Genomic DNA, 20567 nt, shown 5'->3' on the forward strand with positions numbered 1-20567 from the left:
TGTGGGTACATATACGTCTATGTTGTATTCTAGAGTATATTTCAAATGTCCACCGGAAAAGGCTGTCTCTAGGGTCCCTTAGGGCAACCCATATATGCAGCACACTATATACACTACCAGGGAGGGTGCTGTTTGCAGACATTGCACATCAGACCTCAATGGGGAAAGTGATATTTAATGAAATATTTTGTTATTGTAACAGTTGTGGTTATTAATGCTTGACCAACTTAGGTTCATATTGTAAGGGTATTGCAGAGCACTTACTATTAATGCATTGAGTCTTTTTGCATTATCAGTGTGTTCAGTGGCTATGTCATTTTCAGAGGTTGTTTTTGTTTCATTTTGTTTTTTAAGCAGTGCCTTTGAGACAGCAAAGTGACCCTGTATTTGAGTTCCAGAGCCATGCTAGCTCCCAGTCTTGTACTATATTAGTAACTATTCCTTGGGAAAATCCTATAATCATTGTAGGTCTTTTTTTAAGGATATGTAAAATGATCAGATCAGTCTATTCTGTACCATGTATGATTTCTCTCAACTCTTAATTTCAAAGCACCCTTTTATTTGGAGAATAGTTGACATTTTAAAAGTATAGAGAAGCTTGGGGATGTTTTATCACTGCTTTTAGAGGGTAATGTTAGTCACTTTTGGTTAATTTGAAAGCCTTGGTTAGGAACTGAAATTCCTATAGTAGCATTCATATAGAAAATAGGCTCTGTTTAATTAGGCTGTCTTCAGAAACACATTGTTGCATAATGGAAAGTAGTATTTAGAATTCTGGGCGATATTATTTTCCCAAGCTCCTCAGTTTATTTCCTTTCTTCATATATACATAATCCATAAAATAGTCATTGGGAGGGAAACCCATGTCCAAATTTGATTTCTAAAATATGTAATATATAGTGGTTGAATTTTTAAAGAATGGTAAAATTAATCCCATATGTTAGTACTGTATCTTGGAGTTTTATAGTTTCCTCTTTATTTCACTGAAATATTTTTAGTTCAGTTACTTGATTTTAACATGAAGTGAATTGTCTTCTGTTTTGTTTTTCCTGGAAACTTTTTGAGTGAGGGTAAGTAAAAACTTTTTATTCAAATTTTTTTTCATAGCATTGTCGAGAAACATTAAGCCATTACCTCTTGGTTAGGTTTTGCACTACTCTTTTAACTGGTCTCCTTGCTTTCACTCTTGCTTTGCTTGTGAGCTGTCTCAGCAGCCACTGACCCTTTTAAAAAACACATCAGTGAAGTGTATGGTATGTGGGTTACATCTGAATAAAGCTGTAGAAAATAGAAAAAAAAAAAAATCACGTTAGGTTATGTCATTCTTCTATTCAGAGCCCTTAAAAGGTTTCTCTTCTTAGGCAAAGTTCTTAACAGAACTTAGAACACGGTTTATCTGTTCTCTTTTTCCCTTCTCCTCCATCCCCTTCTATTCCACCCTACCCCCCATTTCAGAGACTGTTTTTACCACTCTCCCTAGCTCACGCTACAGCAACCACATTGTACCTTGTGCTCATCAGACATCCCTTTATTGTTCCTTGCCTTTTTATATGCTGTTTTCTCTTGCTGAATTATCTTATCTGTGTCTTGCTACTTTATGTCTTTTTAGTCTCTGCTTACACATCGATGTATCAGAGAAGCCTTCCCTAAGTTTCCTGTATAATAAACAATAACCCCTTTCTACCACCCTCCTTTTTCTTTATCCTCTTTCCCTGTTTTGCTTTTCTTTATTATACTTCTCAACACCTGATATTTTTTTGTCTTGACTATGGCTTGTGCTTAGTTGCTCAGTCATGTCTGACTGTGACCCCATGGGAAGTGGTGGGGGTTTAGTCACTAACTCCTAATGAACTCTTGCAACCCTATGGACTATAGCCCAGTAGGCTCCTCTGTCCATACAGATTCTCCAGGCAAGGATACTGGAGTGGGTTGCCATGCCCTTCTCTAGGGGATCTTCCCAATGCAGGGATTGAACCCGGGTCTCCTGTATTGCAGGCAAATTCTTTACTGTCTGAGTCACCACAGAAGCCCATGAATACTAGAGTGGATTGACTATGGCTTAGTGGTAAAGAATCCACCTGTCAATGCACGAGGTATGGATTCAAGCCCTGGGTCAGGAAGATCCCCTGGAGGAGGAAATGGCAACCGACTCCAGTATTCTTGCCTGGGAAATCCCATGGACCGAGGAGCCTTGTGGGCTACAGTCCATGGGGTCACAAGAGTTGGTTAGGACTTAGTGACTAAACCATCACCACTCCCCAGTAGAATATGAGCTCCAGAAAAGCAGCTCAGAAGATGACCGGCAAGATTTAGGGAAGCAGAATGTGGCAAATCCTTGGGACATTAGTTTCACTGTGTTGGAGTGAGGGCTCCGCAGCAGCAAACATTTGATCCTACCTCTTTCTTTGGCCAACCTTGAGAACTTGGGCTGCAGCATAACTTCTGCTTCAGCACTGCAGCTCCTGTAGCATATCAAAACAGTTGAGCTTATTTTATTTTGATTGATGGCTTGATTTTTTTTGGGGGGGGTAGGAAAATGGCTGAGTAATAGTCCAGTTTCTCATGATGTATTCTGCATATAAGTTAAATAAGCAGGGTGACAATATACAGCCTTGACGTACTCCTTTTCCTCTTTGGAACCAGTCTGTTGTTCCATGTCCAGTTCTAACTGTTGCTTCCTGACTTGCATACAGATTTCTCAAGAGGCAGGTCAGGTGGTCTGGTATTCCCATCTTTTTCAGAATTTTCCACAGTTTATTGTGATCCACACAGTCAAAGGCTTTGGCATAGTCAATAAAGCAGAAATAGATGTTTTTCTGGAACTCTCTTGCTTTTTCCATGATCCAACAGATGTTGGCAATTTGATCTCTGGTTTCTCTCTGCCTTTTCTAAAACCAGCTTGAACATCAGGAAGTTCACAGTTCACATACTGCTAAAGCCTGGCTTGGAGAATTTTGAGCATTACTTTACTAGCATGTGAGATGAGTGAAATTGTGTGGTAGTTTTAGCATTCTTTGGAATTGTCTGTCTTTGGGATTGGAATGAAAACTGACCTTTTCCAGTCCTGTGGCCACTGTTGAGTTTTCCAAATTTGCTGGCATATTGAGTGCAGCACTTTCACAGCATCATCTTTCAGGATTTGGAATAGCTCAACTGGAATTCCATCACCTCCACTAGCTTTGTTCATAGTGATGCTTTCTAAGGCCCACTTGACTTCACATTCCAGGATGTCTGGCTCTAGGTCAGTGATCACACCATCATGATTATCTGGGTCGTGAAGATCTTTTTTGTACAGTTCTTCTGTGTATTCTTGCCACCTGGAATCAAGATTGCCTGGAGAAATATCAATAACCTCAGATATGCAGATGACACCACCCTTATGGCAGAAAGTGGAGAGGAACTAAAAAGCCTTTTGATGAAAGTGAAACTGGAGAGTGAAAAAGTTGGCTTAAAGCTCAATATTCAGAAAATGAAGATCATGGCATCCGGTCCCATCACTTCATGGGAAATAGATGGGGAAAGAGTGGAAACAGTGTCAGACTTTATTTTTTTGGGAGCTCCAAAATCATTGTAGATGGTGATTGCAGCCATGAAATTAAAAGACACTTACTCTTTGGAAGGAAAGTTATGACCAACCTAGACAGCATATTCAAAAGCAGAGACATTGCTTTGCCAACAAAGGTCCATCTAGTCAAGGCTATGGTTTTTCCTGTGGTCATGTATGGATGTGAGGGTTGGACTGTGAAGAAGGCTGAGCGCTGAAGAATTGATGCTTTTGAACTGTGGTGTTGGAAAAGACTTGGGAGTCCCTTGGACTGCAAGGAGATCCAACCAGTCCATTCTGAAGGAGATCAGCCCTGGGATTTCTTTGGAAGGAATGATGCTAAAGCTGAAACTCCAGTACTTTGGCCACCTCATGCGAAGAGTTGACTCGTTGGAAAAGACTCTGATGCTGGGAGGGATTGGGGGCAAGAGGAGAAGGGGACGACAGAGGATGAGATAGCTGGATGGCATCACTGACTCGATGGACGTGAGTCTGAGTGAACTCCGGGAGTTGGTGATAGACAGGGAGGCCTGGCGTGCTGCGATTCATGGGGTCGCAATGAGTCGGACATGACTGAGCGACTGAACTGAATAGTCCAGTTGCAATTAATATGTTTGGCAGATCTTTGACAGTGAACTCTAGCATTCGCCAATGACTTACTCATTGTGTGTTTGTGTGAAGAAGGGAAAAACACAATCCAAGTAATGTCTAATTATTTGGGGATTTGACTCATAACGTCCTCATCCCTTTTCCTCAATTATGATAAATTTTCAAAGCATTGTCTTCTTGTTAAACTAAGGAGGATAAACAATTTTTTTCACTTTGGTTTTACTTGTACTTAATCATTGTTCCTTTGATTAAATACTTGCATAATTAAAATGAGTCCCATGTATGTTAATGAGTAAACAGTTAAGTCGAAGACCTTGGCCAGCATAATAGACCTCATTTAAATTTTCTTTTTCTGTGTTTAGCAAAGGAAAGTGTTAAGTTTGAATTTTGTTGAACATGACTTTTTTTTTTCCTTTTGTTCCCAGTCCTTTTTCTCCCCTCCTCCCATGCCCCAGATTCATTTTGGTTGTTACATTTATTATTTTGGGAGAAAGTTAAAATTGTATAAAACTCTTTCACTCTCCCTCTTCTTTTCTTCTCATCCCAACAAGTAGGTCTCCATTTATTTTCTCATTTTGGAGTAATAACTTACCTTCAGTAGAAAAGTCCTGAGTCATAGAATTGGGACTTTCACATACTACTGAATGGACAACCCTAAATTATAATTTTGAAATATCTGTTTTTAAAAAATCTTTTTCTATTTTCAATACCTGTTAATTATCTACATCTGGATATATTTTAATCATGCTGCCAATCCCAGCACATTAAAACTCAGCAGAGTAAATGCCAGGCATGTGATACACATTTAATGTTTGTTAAATACATTTTTTTTTGTTACAAATCTTCTCCCCTGCTCCATATTTTTAAAAATTGGAGCCTTTCCTACACATGGGAAAAGTTTGCTAAATTGTGGCTGGCAGGGATGATAGATTAGGAAAGGGATGTGTAATTCAGAGTGGTACAGTGAATTTAGGCTTTTGAGTCAGAAAGATTTGTATTTGAATCTAGGCTTTGTGATTTTCGTTTTTAAGCTCTGACTTGATAAAGGTTAACTCCTCTGAGTCTTTGTTCCCGCATATGTTAGATTTGAATAATACTGTTGCACAGATTGACTGTGATGAATACATGGGATTATTTGTAAAGTAGCTTTCTTAGATTTGTGTGTGTGTGTGTGTGTGTGTAGTTTATGGGTGTGTATGATCAAACATAAGTGTTTTTGAACTCATCTTTTCCTCCTCATCTCATCATTTGTCAAACTTGGCCTAAAGAATCTTTGTAGCCTTCATTTTCTCTCTGCTGGCACATTCTTTGATCTAGATTGCATGTTCTCCCTTATGTGCCTTTTTGGTCCTGTTTGAGGTGAGTGAAAGATGGTAAAGAAACTGAGGCAGCCTGGAGCAGTTAGAGAAGACCCTAAGATAGGGTCTTCCCAGGTGGTGCTAGTGGTAAGGAACCTGCCTCCCAGTGAAGGAGATGTAAAAGATCCATGTTTGATCCCTGGATTGGAAAGATCCCCTGGGGAGGGCATGGCAACCTACTCCAGTATTCTTCCCTGGAGAATCCCATGGACAGAGGAACCTAGTGGACTACAGTCCATGGGGTTGCAGAGTCGGACACAACCGAAGCGTCTTAGCATGCACACACCCTAAGATAGCATATAAACTAAAACCTCTCTAACCAAGGTCTCTATTTAGCTTTTGTTAACGAAATATAAAGCTTCCCTGGTGGCTCAGATAGTAAAGTATTTGCCTGCAGTGTGGGAGAACCGGATTAGATCCCTGGATTGGGAAGATCCCCTGGAGAAGGAAATGGCAACCCACTCTAGTACCCTTGCCTGGAAAATCCCATGGATGGAGTAGCTTGGTAGGCTACAGTTCATGAGGTTGCAAAGAGTCGGACATGACTGAGCGACTTCACTTTTCACTTTTACTTTGACTTTACGAAATATAAAAGTTAGCTTTCAATTCTTGTTGACCTTGAAAATTGGCACCATACCATTTTCTCCTTGAAACACCATTCTATCCCTCTGATTGTACCAAATTCTCTCTCTCAAGGATTTCTCTTTCCTTGGGTTTATACCTTGACTGTTTGTGCTTCTCACTCTCCTTAATCTCTGGATACTCTGATTTACTTTATGACTTCAGTTACCATCTATATGTTGTTGATTGTCACATCAAAATTTCTAATCTTAAATTGCACTGTTGGGCTCTCAGAAGTTATAATGCTGCTGCCACTAAGTCGCTTCAGTCGTGTCTGACTCTGTGCGACCCCATACATGGAAGCCCACCAGGCTCCCCTGTTCCTGGGATTCTCCAGGCAAGAACACTGGAGTGGGTTGCCATTTCCTTCTCCAATGCATGAAAGTGAAAAGTGAAAGTGAAGTTGCTTAGTTGTGTCTGACTCTTAGTGACCCCACGGACTGCAGCCCACCAGGCTCCTCCGTCCATGGGATTTTCCAGGCAAGAGTACTGGAGTGGGGTGCCATTGCCTTCTCCGAGAAGTTATAAGTTGACTTCTAATAAATCCATTTTGAAGGGCAGTGGATTCAGATATCTAAAGCAACTTGTTATCTTTCTCCCACAAAGGAAAACAAACTTGTTCTTCCTCTTTGTTTTGGTAAATAGTATCCTTGTTCAGTTAAGTCAGATCTTTGGGTTGATGTCCATTAGTCAAAGACCATCAGATATATGCTCACAGTAAACAAAATCGGGTTTGTTGATGTTTTCTGCAGCAAGAAAGCCACACACCATAGGGAGCCATGTGGTGACTCAGCATGACTTTGCTAAACAAACTTAGAGAATATGGGCTTTTGTTAGATAATTTTGGGGAGGATTCAGGTAATTGGAGATTTGCTGTGGCTTAGGTACTGTCAAGAAGGGAGGCTAAGGGACTTCCCTGGTGGTTCAGAGGTTGGGACTTTGCCTTCCAATGCTGGGGGTGTGGGTTCAGGCCCTGGCTGGGGATCTGGGATCCCACATGCCTTGTGGCTAAAAAACCAAGGCATAAAATAGAAACAATATTTAACAAATTCAATACAGGCTTTAAAAAAAGATAAGAAGTGAGACTAATTCTTTAATTGGATATCTTAATAAATCTTATCCCAGAAATGAGATGACCAGGCTGAGGCTAAAACTATAATTGGTAAAGAAGCAGCAGTCACTTGTGTTAGCTAGAATTTTTTTTTTTTGGTGGTTGTGCAGACCTTAGTTTTATCTGTATTCAGACAGACTCAGATTGACTTGGTTTTGCCTCACTTCCATCGTGGACTCAGAGAACCTTTTATCTGATGTTGGTGATCTGTGGATTCCATTTGTCAGAAAAGCGCCACAGCCTAACATATGAGTGCTGGGCTACTTCTTAGCTATGAGAGGCTGTTTTCTCTTTTTTACTTATTTGGAATAGATGTAGACGATGAGATAGCATATGGATAGCAGGAAGATGGATTAAGAGTATTTAAACAGGGTTTATGAGCAAAGAATTTACATGTGATTGGATATTTTATGTGTGAGAGGCAGTAGAGAAACTTATTCTGCTTGAAATATATCAGTAGAGCCTAGTGTTAATGTTGAAGCAGAGATGTCTAGATTGTTTATTCTTTACTAGGGGAAGTGGGGTTGAGGGTGGGGTTATATATCAATCATATATTAAGGTTTTTAAAATGAAATGTTTAGGTATTTACTGTGTGCCAGACACTTGAGTGCTTGTGTGATCTCTCTTAATCTCTTGGGTTGATTGGGTTAGAAAGAAAGGATGGCTATCCCTGGCATTTGAGAGTCAGAACCAAACTGGAGGTCTGAGTCAGGCCAGTGGTATTAAGTAATGTTTAAGAGTATGAGTTTCATCATAATAGGTTGGATTTGAATCTTGCCATCACCTCCCAATTAGTAGTGATAAGATTTTTCACAAGTTTCCTAACCCCTTAGAATCTCTGTATTGTACAGATTTAAATGAGCACTAATAATAATACCATCTTCAGATGATTGGCCATACTTGGCACTTAGTAAATACTGGGTATACAGTAGCTCCTGTTACTGCATTTCTCTTGTTGGCTGTGTGCCTTTGGACAAATCATAAAACTCACATCCTCAGTTCTGACATCTTTTTACAGGGTTGGTATAGGGATCAAAAAGTGTACATGGAAGTAGTTTAGAAAGAAAGGACTTATATACAATAAAATAGATGTTAATGTATATTGTCTCTCAAGTGTTTGAATTTACTTGCCAAGTAAAGGACTGTGATTGGGTTTTGATGTTTCTGGATCAAGTTATATAGGATCTTGAATGTTAGGATGAGAGATTTCACTTTGATGCTGTGGACTTTAGAGGTTCAGCTATCAGACAGACTTCAGAGCAGGAGGATGAGATAAAGAAAACAGTGGCCTAGGAACTTGGAATTGGAAAGACAGAGCCTAAAGGTTCAAAGACCAGATCTAGGAAGCTAAATTTCAGGCTAAGTAGATAATGGTGCCCCAGATAGGTGAAATGATAGTAGAAGTGAAAAATCTGAGGTATTTCTAAAGAATTACAATTTAATTACAAGTTGAAGTTATAATTTAGCTGAAGTTGAAGCTATAGAAATAAAAACAACACAAGCTTCTTAAACTTTAATTTTGAAAATGGATTGGTCTCATCTATTCAGTTGAGCTATTTCAAATCCTAAAAGATGATGCTGTGAAAGTGCTGCACTCAATATGCCAGCAAATTTGGAAAACTCAGCAGTGGCCACAGGACTGGAAAAAGTCAGTTTTCATTCCAATCCCAAAGAAAGGCAATGCCAAAGAATGCTCAAACTATAGCACAATTGCAGTCATCTCACACGCTAGTAAAGTAATGCTCAAAATTCTCCAAGCCAGGCTTCAGCAATATGTGAACCATGAACTTCCAGATTTTCAAGCTGGATTTAGAAAAGGCAGAGAGAAACCAGAGATCAAATTGCCAGCATCTGTTGGATCATGGAAAAAGCAAGAGAGTTCCAGAAAAACATCTATTTCTGCTTTATTGACTATGCCAAAGCCTTGGACTGTGTGGATCACAATAAACTGTGGAAATTCTGAAAAAGATGGGAATACCAGACCACCTGACCTGCCTCTTGAGAAATCTGTATGCAGGTCAGGAAACAACAGTTAGAACTGGACATGGAACAACAGACTGGTTCCAAATAGGAAAAGGAGTACGTCAAGGCTGTATATTGTCACCCTGCTTATTTAACTTATATGCAGAGTGCATCATGAGAAACGCTGGTCTGGAAGAAGCACAAGCTCTAATCAAGATTGCCTGGAGAAATATCAATAACCTCAAATATGCAGATGGCACTACCCTTATGGCAGAAAGTGAAGAAGAACTAAAGAGCCTCTTGATGAAAGTGGAAGTGGAGAGTGAAAAAGTGGGCTTAATGCTCAACATTCAGAAAACGAAGATCATGGCATCCAGTTCCATCACTTCATGGCAAATAGATGGGGAAACAATGGAAACAGTGTCAGACTTTATTTTTGGGAGCTCCAAAATTACTGCAGATGGTGACTGCAGCCATGAAATTAAAAGATGCTTACTCCTTAGAAGGAAAGTTATGACCAACCTAGACAGCATGTTCAAAAGCAGAGACATTGCTTTGCCAACAAAGATCTGTCTAGTCAAGGCTATGGTTTTTCCAGTAGTCATGTATGGATGTGAGAGTTGGACTGTGAAGAAGGCTGAGCACTGAAGAATTGATGCTTTTGAACTGTGGTGTTGGAGAAGACTCATGAGAGTCCCTTGGACTGCAAGGAGATCCAACCAGTCCATTCTAAAGGAGATCAGTCCTGGGTGTTCATTGGAAGGACTGATGTTGAAGCTGAAGCTCCAATACTTTGTCCACCTGATACAAAGAGCTGACTCATTTGAAAAGATCCTGATGCTGGGAAAGACTGAAGGCTGGAGGAGAAGGGGACTACAGCACATGAGATGGTTGGATGGCATCACCTACTCAATGGACATGAGTTTGGGCAAACTCCGGGACTTGGTGATGGGCAGGGAGGCCTGGCCTGCTGCAATCCATGGGTTTGCAAAGAGTCAGACACAACTGAGCGACTGAACTGAACTGATTTAGATGAAGAAGTAAGTTTGAAGAAATAGCCTTACGGCAATGTACAGAATTACTGGAGACTTTCGGTTTTAGGTATTTATTTGGCTTTCCCCATAATGTAGACTCAAGTGTATACAGTGCAAAAAGAAAAGTGTTGATATCAGGGGACAGGTCTCAGTGGAGCTGTAAAGAATTTGATTTTAAGTTAAAATAAGTATAAATGTGTTAGAAATGTTATGATTAAAATCTGTTTGCTCTGCTGTAGTTAGGGGTGAAATTACTTGAAATGCCTCAAAAAAATGATAGATGAATAGATATATGATAAACCAACAATAGAAAAATGTTAATTTTAAAATCTCAGTGGTGGGCACAGAGATGTTCATTGTAAAATTCTTTAATCTTTTGAATATTTTTCAAAGTTTTAATAATAAAAGATTGGAGGAAGAGTGGAGATATATACTGTTTGCTAAAGACTAGTCTTAAGAATTTGTGTGCCCTGACTTAAGACTTGTTTTCTCTGTAGGAACTTTCCGCTGTACCTTTTGCCAGACAGAGGTAGAAGAAGATGAATCAGCAATGCCCAAAAAAGATGCACGCACACTTTTGGCAAGGTTTAATGAACAAATTGAGCCCATTTATGCCTTGCTTCGAGAGACAGAGGATGTAAACTTGGCCTATGAAATACTTGAACCAGAACCTACAGAAATTCCAGCCCTGAAACAGAGGTGAGTATAGGCTCTGTACTCTTACCAAGAATACCTTTAAGCTCGCCGTTTTTTTAACCGCCTGTACTTTGGAGAACAGGATTAGGTAAGTAATTTACTAGGAGACTAAAAACTATAAGATTATGTGGATTCTAAGCTCTGCCACACTTGTTGTATTAACTTGTGCCTTTGATGAAATTTGTTTGTACTGAATGCAGAACAGTGTGGGCCTTAGGCAAAAATCTTTAAATAGGTTTGATTTTAAGTACTCAATCAGCTTGGGCCTGCTGCAACTTTGCTAATTGTTGGTTAGTCCCAGATTGGTTCTGCCTCTTGGGAATATCTGAATTTTTTTTTTTTTTCCTAATCAAGTTCTGAAGCCTGAAGTTCTTTAAGAAATACATCAATCACTTTTTAAATTCGTTTTTGAACCATTCTAACCACACTTTTGTTGCCTTCCTTAGCTTTCAGTGGAACTTTCTTGAGAGTGAAGTGTAAGTGGGTGTTACCTATGGGTTAATACTTCTTTCTATGGCTCTCTGTTTTTATCAGTGTATCCTAATGTTTGAATTGTGGAGGCAGCCTTCATTTTGTCATGCCATAAAAAGCAGTTTATCTTCTTTGAAAAGCATAAATAAGAATTGAGATCAGGGAGTGCTCTCCTATTCTACCCTTTTTCTTTCATCTTTCCAGTTTCAAGCTGATGGCTTAAAGTTTATACCCATCTACTCCCTTCCATAGAACCCAATAGTCCAAATTGTAACTGTATAGATTTTGGGAGCACTCTTAGTATTTTATGTTCTCTGGTACAGATGTTGCTGAAAAGCCAGTTCTGGGCAGTTCTGAGCAAACTGAATTTCATTTTGGTGGTTAAAAACAATCTAATTATATAGAAGGTTTTGTATCTATACAAATCAATGTGAATTTTCTTTCCTAGCATATGTGTCAGTTAGAATGCCTCTATCTGTAATAATAGAACACCAACTAGAAGTAGCTTGAACAGTAAGAAAAACATTCTAGCATGACCAAAAGTCCTTAGGTAGCACAGCTCAGAATTAATCTCACAGCTCAATTACATCTTCAAGGATCTAGATTTGTTCCATATTTACTCTGCTGAACTCAGCCTGTTGGTTGTCCTCTTGGGACCACCAGGGGAGCTAGCTAAGATGGCCATGTCTTTCTAGGTATCACATATAGATGAAAATGTTCAAGTGCATAAAATGGGACCATCCCTTCCTTGTGTCCTGTTTTAAGATGGAAGAAAGCTTTCTCAGAGGGCCACCTTCATCCTGCTGTATCCACCAATGTCGCACTGGCCAGGATTGCGTATTTGCTTATTTCTAAACCAGCGTCCCACAAAGAAAATGAGATCACATGACTGGTGCTTAGACTGGTTAAGGTTTACCTCCTAAGACTAAGTAAGGTCCCAGAGTCCTTTGAAGCAAATAGCCATCAGTACTTGAATAAAATCGATAAATAAAGAAGAGGAGCCATAATTGATAGGCAGCCAGTATCATACACATTACAGATAGCTGAAAATTTTTCTTACTGGTTGTTGGTCTCTTATCAAGAATTTATTTGTTATATCTTTTTCTGTGCATTTAAATAATACTGCAACCCTGTCAGAATAGCCTGTGAGGGAAATTTGTTTTACAAAAATACATACATTTTAAGCTTATGGGTTATTTCATATTGAAGTGTGCTTTAGACATTTTCTCTGATTGCTTTCTGTACAGTGTATAATATTAATACTATTTGTGAATTATACTTGTGTTTCCTCCTCTAAATGTAGTTTATCTTCTTGTTTATTAAGATCCTTCCCCACTGTAGAATATTCATTCACCACCACCATTGGCATTCAACCTCTATTGTTCCACACTTACCACAGTCCACCTCCCATTCCAGGACCTTTACTTAGGTATCCCTCAGTCCATGCTGGAGATAAGTCTGAGCAACGTGAGAGGCCCAACAGCAGCTCAGTATATCAGAATACCTGCTTCTCATTAGGAGTGATGGAAATACTAATCAAAAAAGAGGCTACTCAACAGCTTGGTCAATAAGAAGAAAGAGGGAAATGAAGGCAGGCAAGAAAGATAGAATGGGGTACTTGACTTCCAGCCAGAATAAAATACGATTGCTTCTACATAGTTAGGAACAAGACTGTTAAGAGCTAGGTTAGAAGCTGTTACTCTGGCTAAGGTGGCCTCACCAGCATTTGACAAGCTCCACTGCTTGTATCCAGCATCCTGGAAGTGGTGTTTATTTAGGTTTTCTGTACTATAGGCTTTGTTTCAGAGTACAGCAGTTTTGAAGTAGCCACCCTTCCCCAGCACAAGAAAAGGAAAACATCAATAGAGTGGTGTGGGAGTACCCAGACAATAGTAATGCATTATTTTGTTTAAAAAATTGGTGGCATGATTGTTTGGCTCCTGTAACCAATTAATTCTAGTTAATCCCTAGAACAGGAACCAGAGGCTGCCTCTGCAAAACTGTCAGTAGATTTAACCCAAGAACTGATGAACAGTTCCAGCCTTTCAGCAAGTCGACCCACTGGTGATATTTAAAGTTTTCCTATCCTTCCTAAATGGAATTCCTTGCCAGTAACCTCTCCTTTTCCATCATCTCTTATTTAACACTCACCTTAAAAATCTTTAAAAATTTAGTTTTGAAATAATATTCTTCGCTCACCCCTGAGTAAGTGGTGAGTAAGAGTTATATCTTTTAAACATTCTACAATTGTTTAAGTAATGTAAAAGGATTCAAAACTAAATTGTCACCTTGGTCATCTTTAAGTGAAATGTGTACTTTCTGTCCATAGGAGAAATTTAAGCATGCAGAAGAAGTAAATTCTGATATCTCTCACCTGGATTTCCTTTAGTGTCACATTTGCTGATGATTTGACTGTATATTTGGTGAAAATATAAATAAAATCTGTGTAGTCAATTATCCATGTTTAAAAATATCCTTTAAAAAATTCTCCCAAATTTAATAATTTGTTTAACTTGTGGCCAAATCTTTCCTGCCTCAAACCAAAATAAAACCAATCTTGAGTTTCTGTAATGGAGTAATGAAAACAAAAGACTTTTTAAAAGTAGTCTTATATTCACATTTATTTGAATTGTCCTATCCAAAGTACTGAACACTTACTAACCTTCAGAAGATAGTCTTCAGAGTTAATGCTAAGGATACAGCATAGATGACAACTATGTGTTCAAGATAATATGGAGAAATAGTAGCTTCAGAAAGATTGAGTGGATCATTTAAGATTCTGAGTGAAGGAGCAAAAGGACAGGATGGAGTTGGCCAAGTCAGAACTAGGGAAACATTGAGTGGGTGGAGAGAGACAGAAAAGGCATCTGGCCCACTCAGGGAGACGCGTGTGGGCTCAGACAGGCATATAGGACAGGCTCAGCACAACAAGGTAAGAATATTAGCTGAAGATGGAAAAGACATTGAAAGGAGTTAAGGAGACAACTGGGTGAGAGAGGAGAGACTCAGAATGTAGAGTAAGCACAGAAACATGAAAACACAAATCAGGCTAAGAGAGAAGGGAAGACTGAATGGTTAAGAGAGACCAGCGTTTAAAAAGACAACTTACACCAGACTAAGTAGAGTCATATTATACTGAAAGCAATAACACAACCTTTTAGAAGACAACACGGAAGAGAGAAAAGGAATGAAGAAGAACAGATATGGATTAAATTGAGATCAACATTGTAAATAATGCAAAAAGTAACATTAGAATGAATTCAGAAAGGAATAAAAGCTAGAAGGAAACCAGTTATTTGCAACTGTAACATAAGACTTTAAACTATAGCAAGACAGGTAGATGGATTGGGTACAGAGAGATGCCTCGTAGGCCTAAACTCAGAGTGGATGAGGAGATAACTAATAAGTCTGTGGGAAAGAATGATGTACAAAGCAGCCCTGGTACAGCTAAGGGCAGTAGTTAGAAGGCATGGATTAAGTGACAAGATCAGCATGGTTCGTACAGCTAGAGAGGGTACATTTTTTTTTTTTTCTTTTGAGGGAAAAAATGGCAGTGAGTCTGTAGATATCCAGAGGCAAGGAGGTATGAGATGAAACCAAGATTACCTCCAGAGAAACATAGTGTTCTCAGGAAGAGATGTAATGAGCCAATCAGATACACGGACCACAGTATATATCAGTTGCTCAGTCGTGTCCAGCTCTTTGCAACCCCCATATATATCAGACAAGTCTTAATTAAACATGAGACAAAAAAGTTAAGTAGATGTAAGTGGGCCAAGGAAGAAATGAGGAGCAATGGAGTAAGCAGACATGCAGTAGGATCAAAGACAAGGAAAAATAGTGAGTGGCTTCTGAGAGAAGTGGTACAGAACTTAAAGACAAATGAAGTATTGCTTAGGCTCAGAATGAGAAAGGGTGCTGCACAGGAGACAGTTCAGGATCCATGGGAAAATTTTAGGGAAAAAATTTCAAAATAAAACAAAAACCCAAAACAAAACACATGTTATATTTTTAAAAGCATCTTTTCAGCTGAATGCAGAAGAATTCAAAGTAGTTCTATGGGCTTTTCCCTGTCTTTCGTTAGAGAAATATGGAGCAAGGGAATCAGTAGACATGGAAAAGAACACAGCAAAAGATATGGAGAAAGATATAGGGGAGGTACTAAGTAAGCAGGTAGTTCATGAAACATGAGATAATTTATGGAATAAAACAGAGTTGTCTAAACAGAAAGGGAGGGAGAGTCATGCATAGATGTTGATACAGAAAGCATCAGTAGCAGGCAAAGAAAGATAAGGTGTGAGCTTAGACACAGAAAACCAGGTATATTCACAAGAGTATGCAGCAGATTGAAAGTAAAACAAGCAGAAGGAGCAGCAGAAAGACTAAAACTTAACAGAGGTGAGAAAACATTAAGTGACTAGAGAAAAATAAGGAGTGATCTGGCCTGAAGCATGGGTCTTCCCTGATGGCTCAGTGGTGAAGAATCTGCCTGCCAATGCAGGAGACACAGGTTCGATCCCTGGTCTGGAAAGATCCCACATGCCACGGAGCAGCTGAGCCCGTGGGCCACAGCTGTTGAACCTGCACGCCGTAACTACTGAGCCCACATGCTGCAACTATTGAAGCCCTCAAGCCCTGAAGCCTGTGCTTCGCGACAGGATAAACCACTGCAATGAGAAGCCCTTGCACTGCAGTGAAGAGTAGTCCTTGCTCGCTGCGACCAGAGAAAAGCCCATGCAGCAGTGAAGACCCACCACAGCCAAAAATAAATAAATTATTTTTTAAAAAATCATGGCTAGTAGAGGTAAAAAGCTAAACAAAATAGACTCAGAAATAGATTGTTTGCCATGGAGTAGAAATAATGGTTGGAGCTGGATATGGAGAGTCAGTGTAGGTGCAGAGATGGAAAGTTACAACTTGACAGAAAAGAGGCTAATCTCTCCATGAAGATTTGCCTTATTTGGTGAGTTGCAGAAGAACATTGATTCTGAGTTGAAGTCTGGCTTTGTAGAATACTTTTTTAGTTTCTCAGCACACGAAAGACAGGGAAAAGCCCATAGAACTACTTTGAATTCTTCTGGATTCAGCTGAAAAGATGCTTTTAAAAATATCATGTGTTTTGTTTTGGGTTTTTGTTTTGAAACAAAATTCTCATCAAAGATTTTATTGGCATAGAGTTTTGCCAGACTAGTGTCTTTAAGTGGTCTATGTCACTATATCTTTATCTCCTCACACTAAGTATATTTATTGAAACATGTTAATCTATCCAACCTCAAGCATTTGTACACACCAAAGGATTCAGAGTTTAAGGAACTTAAATATAAATATGATGTGTTCTTCTAACCAATGTAAACTTCACCCAGAGGTATAAGAGCAAATTCTCAGAATTATTAAAGCATGTGTGCATGATTATATTTATATGTAATACTTCAGTAACCACTTCCCCAGCTGCCCTTCTTTTCTTGCACTAAGACTTCAAGTTTTCTTTCTTTCCTCCTCTGATCTTTTTATGTAGCAAGGACCGTGCAGCAACTGCTGCTGGAGCTGCTGGCCTGGCAGGTGGGCACCACCGGGAAGCGTGGACCACCAAGGGTCCCTCCTATGAGGATTTATACACTCAGAATGTTGTCATTAACATGGATGACCAAGAAGATCTTCATCGAGCCTCACTGGAGGGGAAATCTGCCAAAGAGAGACCTATTTGGTTAAGAGAGAGCACTGTCCAAGGAGCATATAATTCTGAAGAGATGAAAGAAGGTAAGAATAGAGGTTAGTAAGATGAATATGTCTTGAGTTCAGTAGAAAATAAACTTGACTTGGTAAGAAATTTTGCCTGGGCAATTCTTAGTTTTATTGAAAACCATCCCCCATCTGTTTTATAAAACAGTTGCCTTATAGCAGAAAGTAAATTGAGCAATAAGCAGTAAAACCAACCAGTATTCTTGTATTATCCTTCAACTTAGTTGAAATAACAGACAACTTTTTAAATCTCTGTTTTTAGATTTTAGAAATTGTCATTGTTTTGTCTTAATTTCTTGCAAAAGTGCTCTTGTATGCAAAGTGGCCAGATTCATCTCTTCTTTAATCTTCTGTTGCCTTTTTACATGCATTTTTATTTCTTTGAATTGGGAACCTTAACTATACACTAGCCCAAACTTTTTATGTTGCCTCCTCATAAGTAAAAAGGAGTTGTGCTGCTTGAAATACGTAAAAAGATATCACATGAATAAAGAACAAGTATCTCACCATCCAAGAAGATTGACAGAACTTTATACCAGAAGGTTTTAGAAATCTCTGTAAGCCCTGAAGTGTTAACAGTTGCATAATAATCAGGAGTTTGAGAGCTGCACCATTTTACTTTATAAATTTTAGTCTCAAATTACTGGATTTAGAGACTTTGGATGATGATGGTTTAGGAGTAGGTAGGAAATGAGAGGCTAAAACTGGATAAATGTTACTCAGAAACTGGGAAACAGATGAAATAGGGAATCATCAGTAACTAAAAACCACTTGTTTACTTTTTTCCTAAGTGCTTTCTCCTTCATAATTAGCATTTCTTTTACTAAGAAATGTATGCTAAGAATTGTAAAAGTAGTGTGGAGTTGGGTAGTGATGGTAAAGCAGGTAATACCTCTAGTGTGATTCTCTTTAGTTTTTTAATTGCAACTGGAAAAAAATTTTCCTTGGTAGTTATACTTCAGTCTCCCTTCTTCCCTTTGATTACCTTGGCTGTGATGTTTAGTTATTTTGATGCAAGTTATTTTAGATTACATCGTAGTTAGTCTGTCAACTATTTAATGGTTTGTTTTCCCCAGCTTGGCGTCTTGCCTATTCTTGAAGCAACAAACTTTTTTTTCTGTGAACTTAGTAACAAAATCGAAGGAAATAAAACTATTATTAGCCAGTGTTACATACAATTAGGCTCATAAGTTTAACATTCCATGTTTATAATTCCTAGAATGGTGGAATTTAAATCATAAGGACTTTAAATAAGTCATCTAGCCTTGGTTCCCTCTTGTGAATATTTCCTTCTGTGTATAAAATAGTATATGCTGTTAGGTCTAAATTTGCTCTCATTAGGTTTTATGATAGTTGAATAGACTCTATCCAGTGAACTGTAAAGTGAGTCTTATTTGTCCTACACTTTATTTTCCTCAGAGTTCAATTTACTTTAATATCTTTAATAATTTCATAGACTTCAATCATGTCCTCATTACTTTAGTGATAATTCTGATTCTTTTTTACTCTCCTTACAAATCATTCTCTTCCCCCAAGTCATCTCCACCTACATTTTTTGTCTTATTTTAATTGTCTTTTTCTGGACTATCTCCAATTGTAATATACTTTACTTGAGACCTAGTAACCAGAACAATACATATTATTTATGAATGATTTTATTATTAATTATTTGAGTTTTATTTCAAATATCCTTCAGGTTTTACATGACTCTTTATTGCTTTGGTTCTGGAAGCATATTAAGACAACTTGAGAATTATTTGCAGGAATTTTTTTCAGATCCTCTCCTTCCCTTTTTGTGGTAGCTTAGATCAGGTTGTTTAGTATATTTTAGATTATTTTTTGCTAGGCAGATTTTCTTATACTATGCTAGTACTAACATAGATCTAGGGACTTCCCTAGTGGCCCGGGGTTAAGACTATGCAATCCCAGTGCAGGGGGCATGGGTTCGATCCCTGATTAGGGAACCAAGATCCCTCTTGCTGCACAGCAGAGCCAAAAAAAATTTTTTTAACTAAAAAAAAATCCCTGAAACTCAGCAGGTTTGAAAAACAAACTAGATCTAACACTCTTATGCCCACTTATTCAACCTTCAGCTCTTCCTATATTTTTTTGGTGTTAGTTTGGGCTTTAAGTACCCAGAATTGCTTAGCCCATCAGTGAACTTGACAGTTTCCCAGTACACATCTTTTTTGTAATTTATAACTCTGTTAAATAAGACAGTTCCTAGAACTAGTTTTTCTGCTTTACCATTTAGAGATTTCATTTATCCTTATATTTTGTCTTCTGTCTATAACAAGACAATTCCTTTTTTGCCTAAGTCTCTCAGGAACCTTGTCAGAAATCTTTTAGACATGACTTCATTTAGTTTTGACTTGCATACATTACTTGTCCTTTTTTCCCCTTGAAACACTACATTGGCAATAAGGACCCTAAGGAGGAGGTTCAGCTTCCGGCGCCATTTTTAAATAAACCGTGAAGTGTGATTTCAGTTCTCACGTCTACATCCATGTTATCAAAAACTTGTTATCTCTGATCTAAACTTTTTAAGTTCTCAATTCCTATTTCCTTTTCTCTTTCCTATATGTCTCATCTTAGGAGTTCTATCTAAACATTGTAAAAATGTCCAAGATTACAACTAATTCATTCTCATATGTTAGTGAGAAGATGCTTTCACTTTTTCCGTGGCCAGGATTGGGCATGGCAACCAACCCACCCCAGTATGCTTGCCTGGAGAATCCCACAAATAGAGGAGCCTAGTGGGTTACACTCCATAGGGTTTCACAGAGTCGGCCACAAGGAGTGAAGCAACTTAGCCCACACGGGTCTTCTCTTGATAATGATAATAGATAACACTAATCTAAGTACCAGACCTTTGCAAATATTCACTTAATCACCCTGGTAATCCAGTGAGATAAATACTATTTTCCACCCTTTTTGTACATCAGAAAACTGAAGCAGAAAAAGATGAAGTAGCTTGGCCAAAATAACACATCCAATAAATGTTAGTCAGGATTTAAATAAAGGAGTCAGGTTTCAATCAACATTTTAATTTCTTTTGTGTGTTTTAAATGGCATTATATTTGGTATTATTTTCAGAATACAGGATGCAAATGTTTTTCTTAAATTCTTCATTTGTAACGTGTACACAAAATGATAGGAAGTGTGTGATGTGTGTTTTCCTTTCTGATACTAGATTCCTAGATAGAGTCCAAAGTACACTTAATTTGCTTCAGGAAAATAAGCTGCCATTTATTTACTCATTCATCAAATATTTATTCAGTACCTAACAAGCAGTAGTCACTATTCTGGGTGCATGGGATATATCACTGCGTAAAAAAGGTAAGTATCTGTTGTGGAGAACTGACATTTGTGGAAAGTAGGTCACAGAGACATTAGGCATGAAGTACTATGTTAGAAAATAA

The 20567-nt window shown here is 38.4% G+C and overlaps 1 protein-coding gene and 1 non-coding gene across 4 annotated transcripts in view; one reads left to right on the forward strand and one right to left on the reverse strand.

Moving 5' to 3' along the window:
* GTF2E1 (general transcription factor IIE subunit 1) overlaps positions 1–20567 on the forward strand; it is a 55727-nt gene that overhangs the window by 25898 nt on the left and 9262 nt on the right. For all 3 annotated transcript variants that reach the window (XM_070369976.1, XM_005911429.2, XM_070369971.1), the window contains exons 3-4: positions 10737–10938; positions 16922–17163. In XM_070369976.1, coding sequence (XP_070226077.1) covers positions 10737–10938; positions 16922–17163 — 444 coding nt within the window. The remainder of the gene's footprint in view (positions 1–10736; positions 10939–16921; positions 17164–20567) is intronic.
* LOC138989478 (small nucleolar RNA SNORA70) lies at positions 61–193 on the reverse strand. Its single transcript, XR_011465777.1, has one exon. It is a non-coding gene; the product is annotated as a small nucleolar RNA SNORA70 (small nucleolar RNA).

Source organism: Bos mutus, chromosome 1 (genome assembly GCF_027580195.1).
Source record: "Bos mutus isolate GX-2022 chromosome 1, NWIPB_WYAK_1.1, whole genome shotgun sequence".
Lineage (NCBI taxonomy): Eukaryota > Metazoa > Chordata > Mammalia > Artiodactyla > Bovidae > Bos > Bos mutus.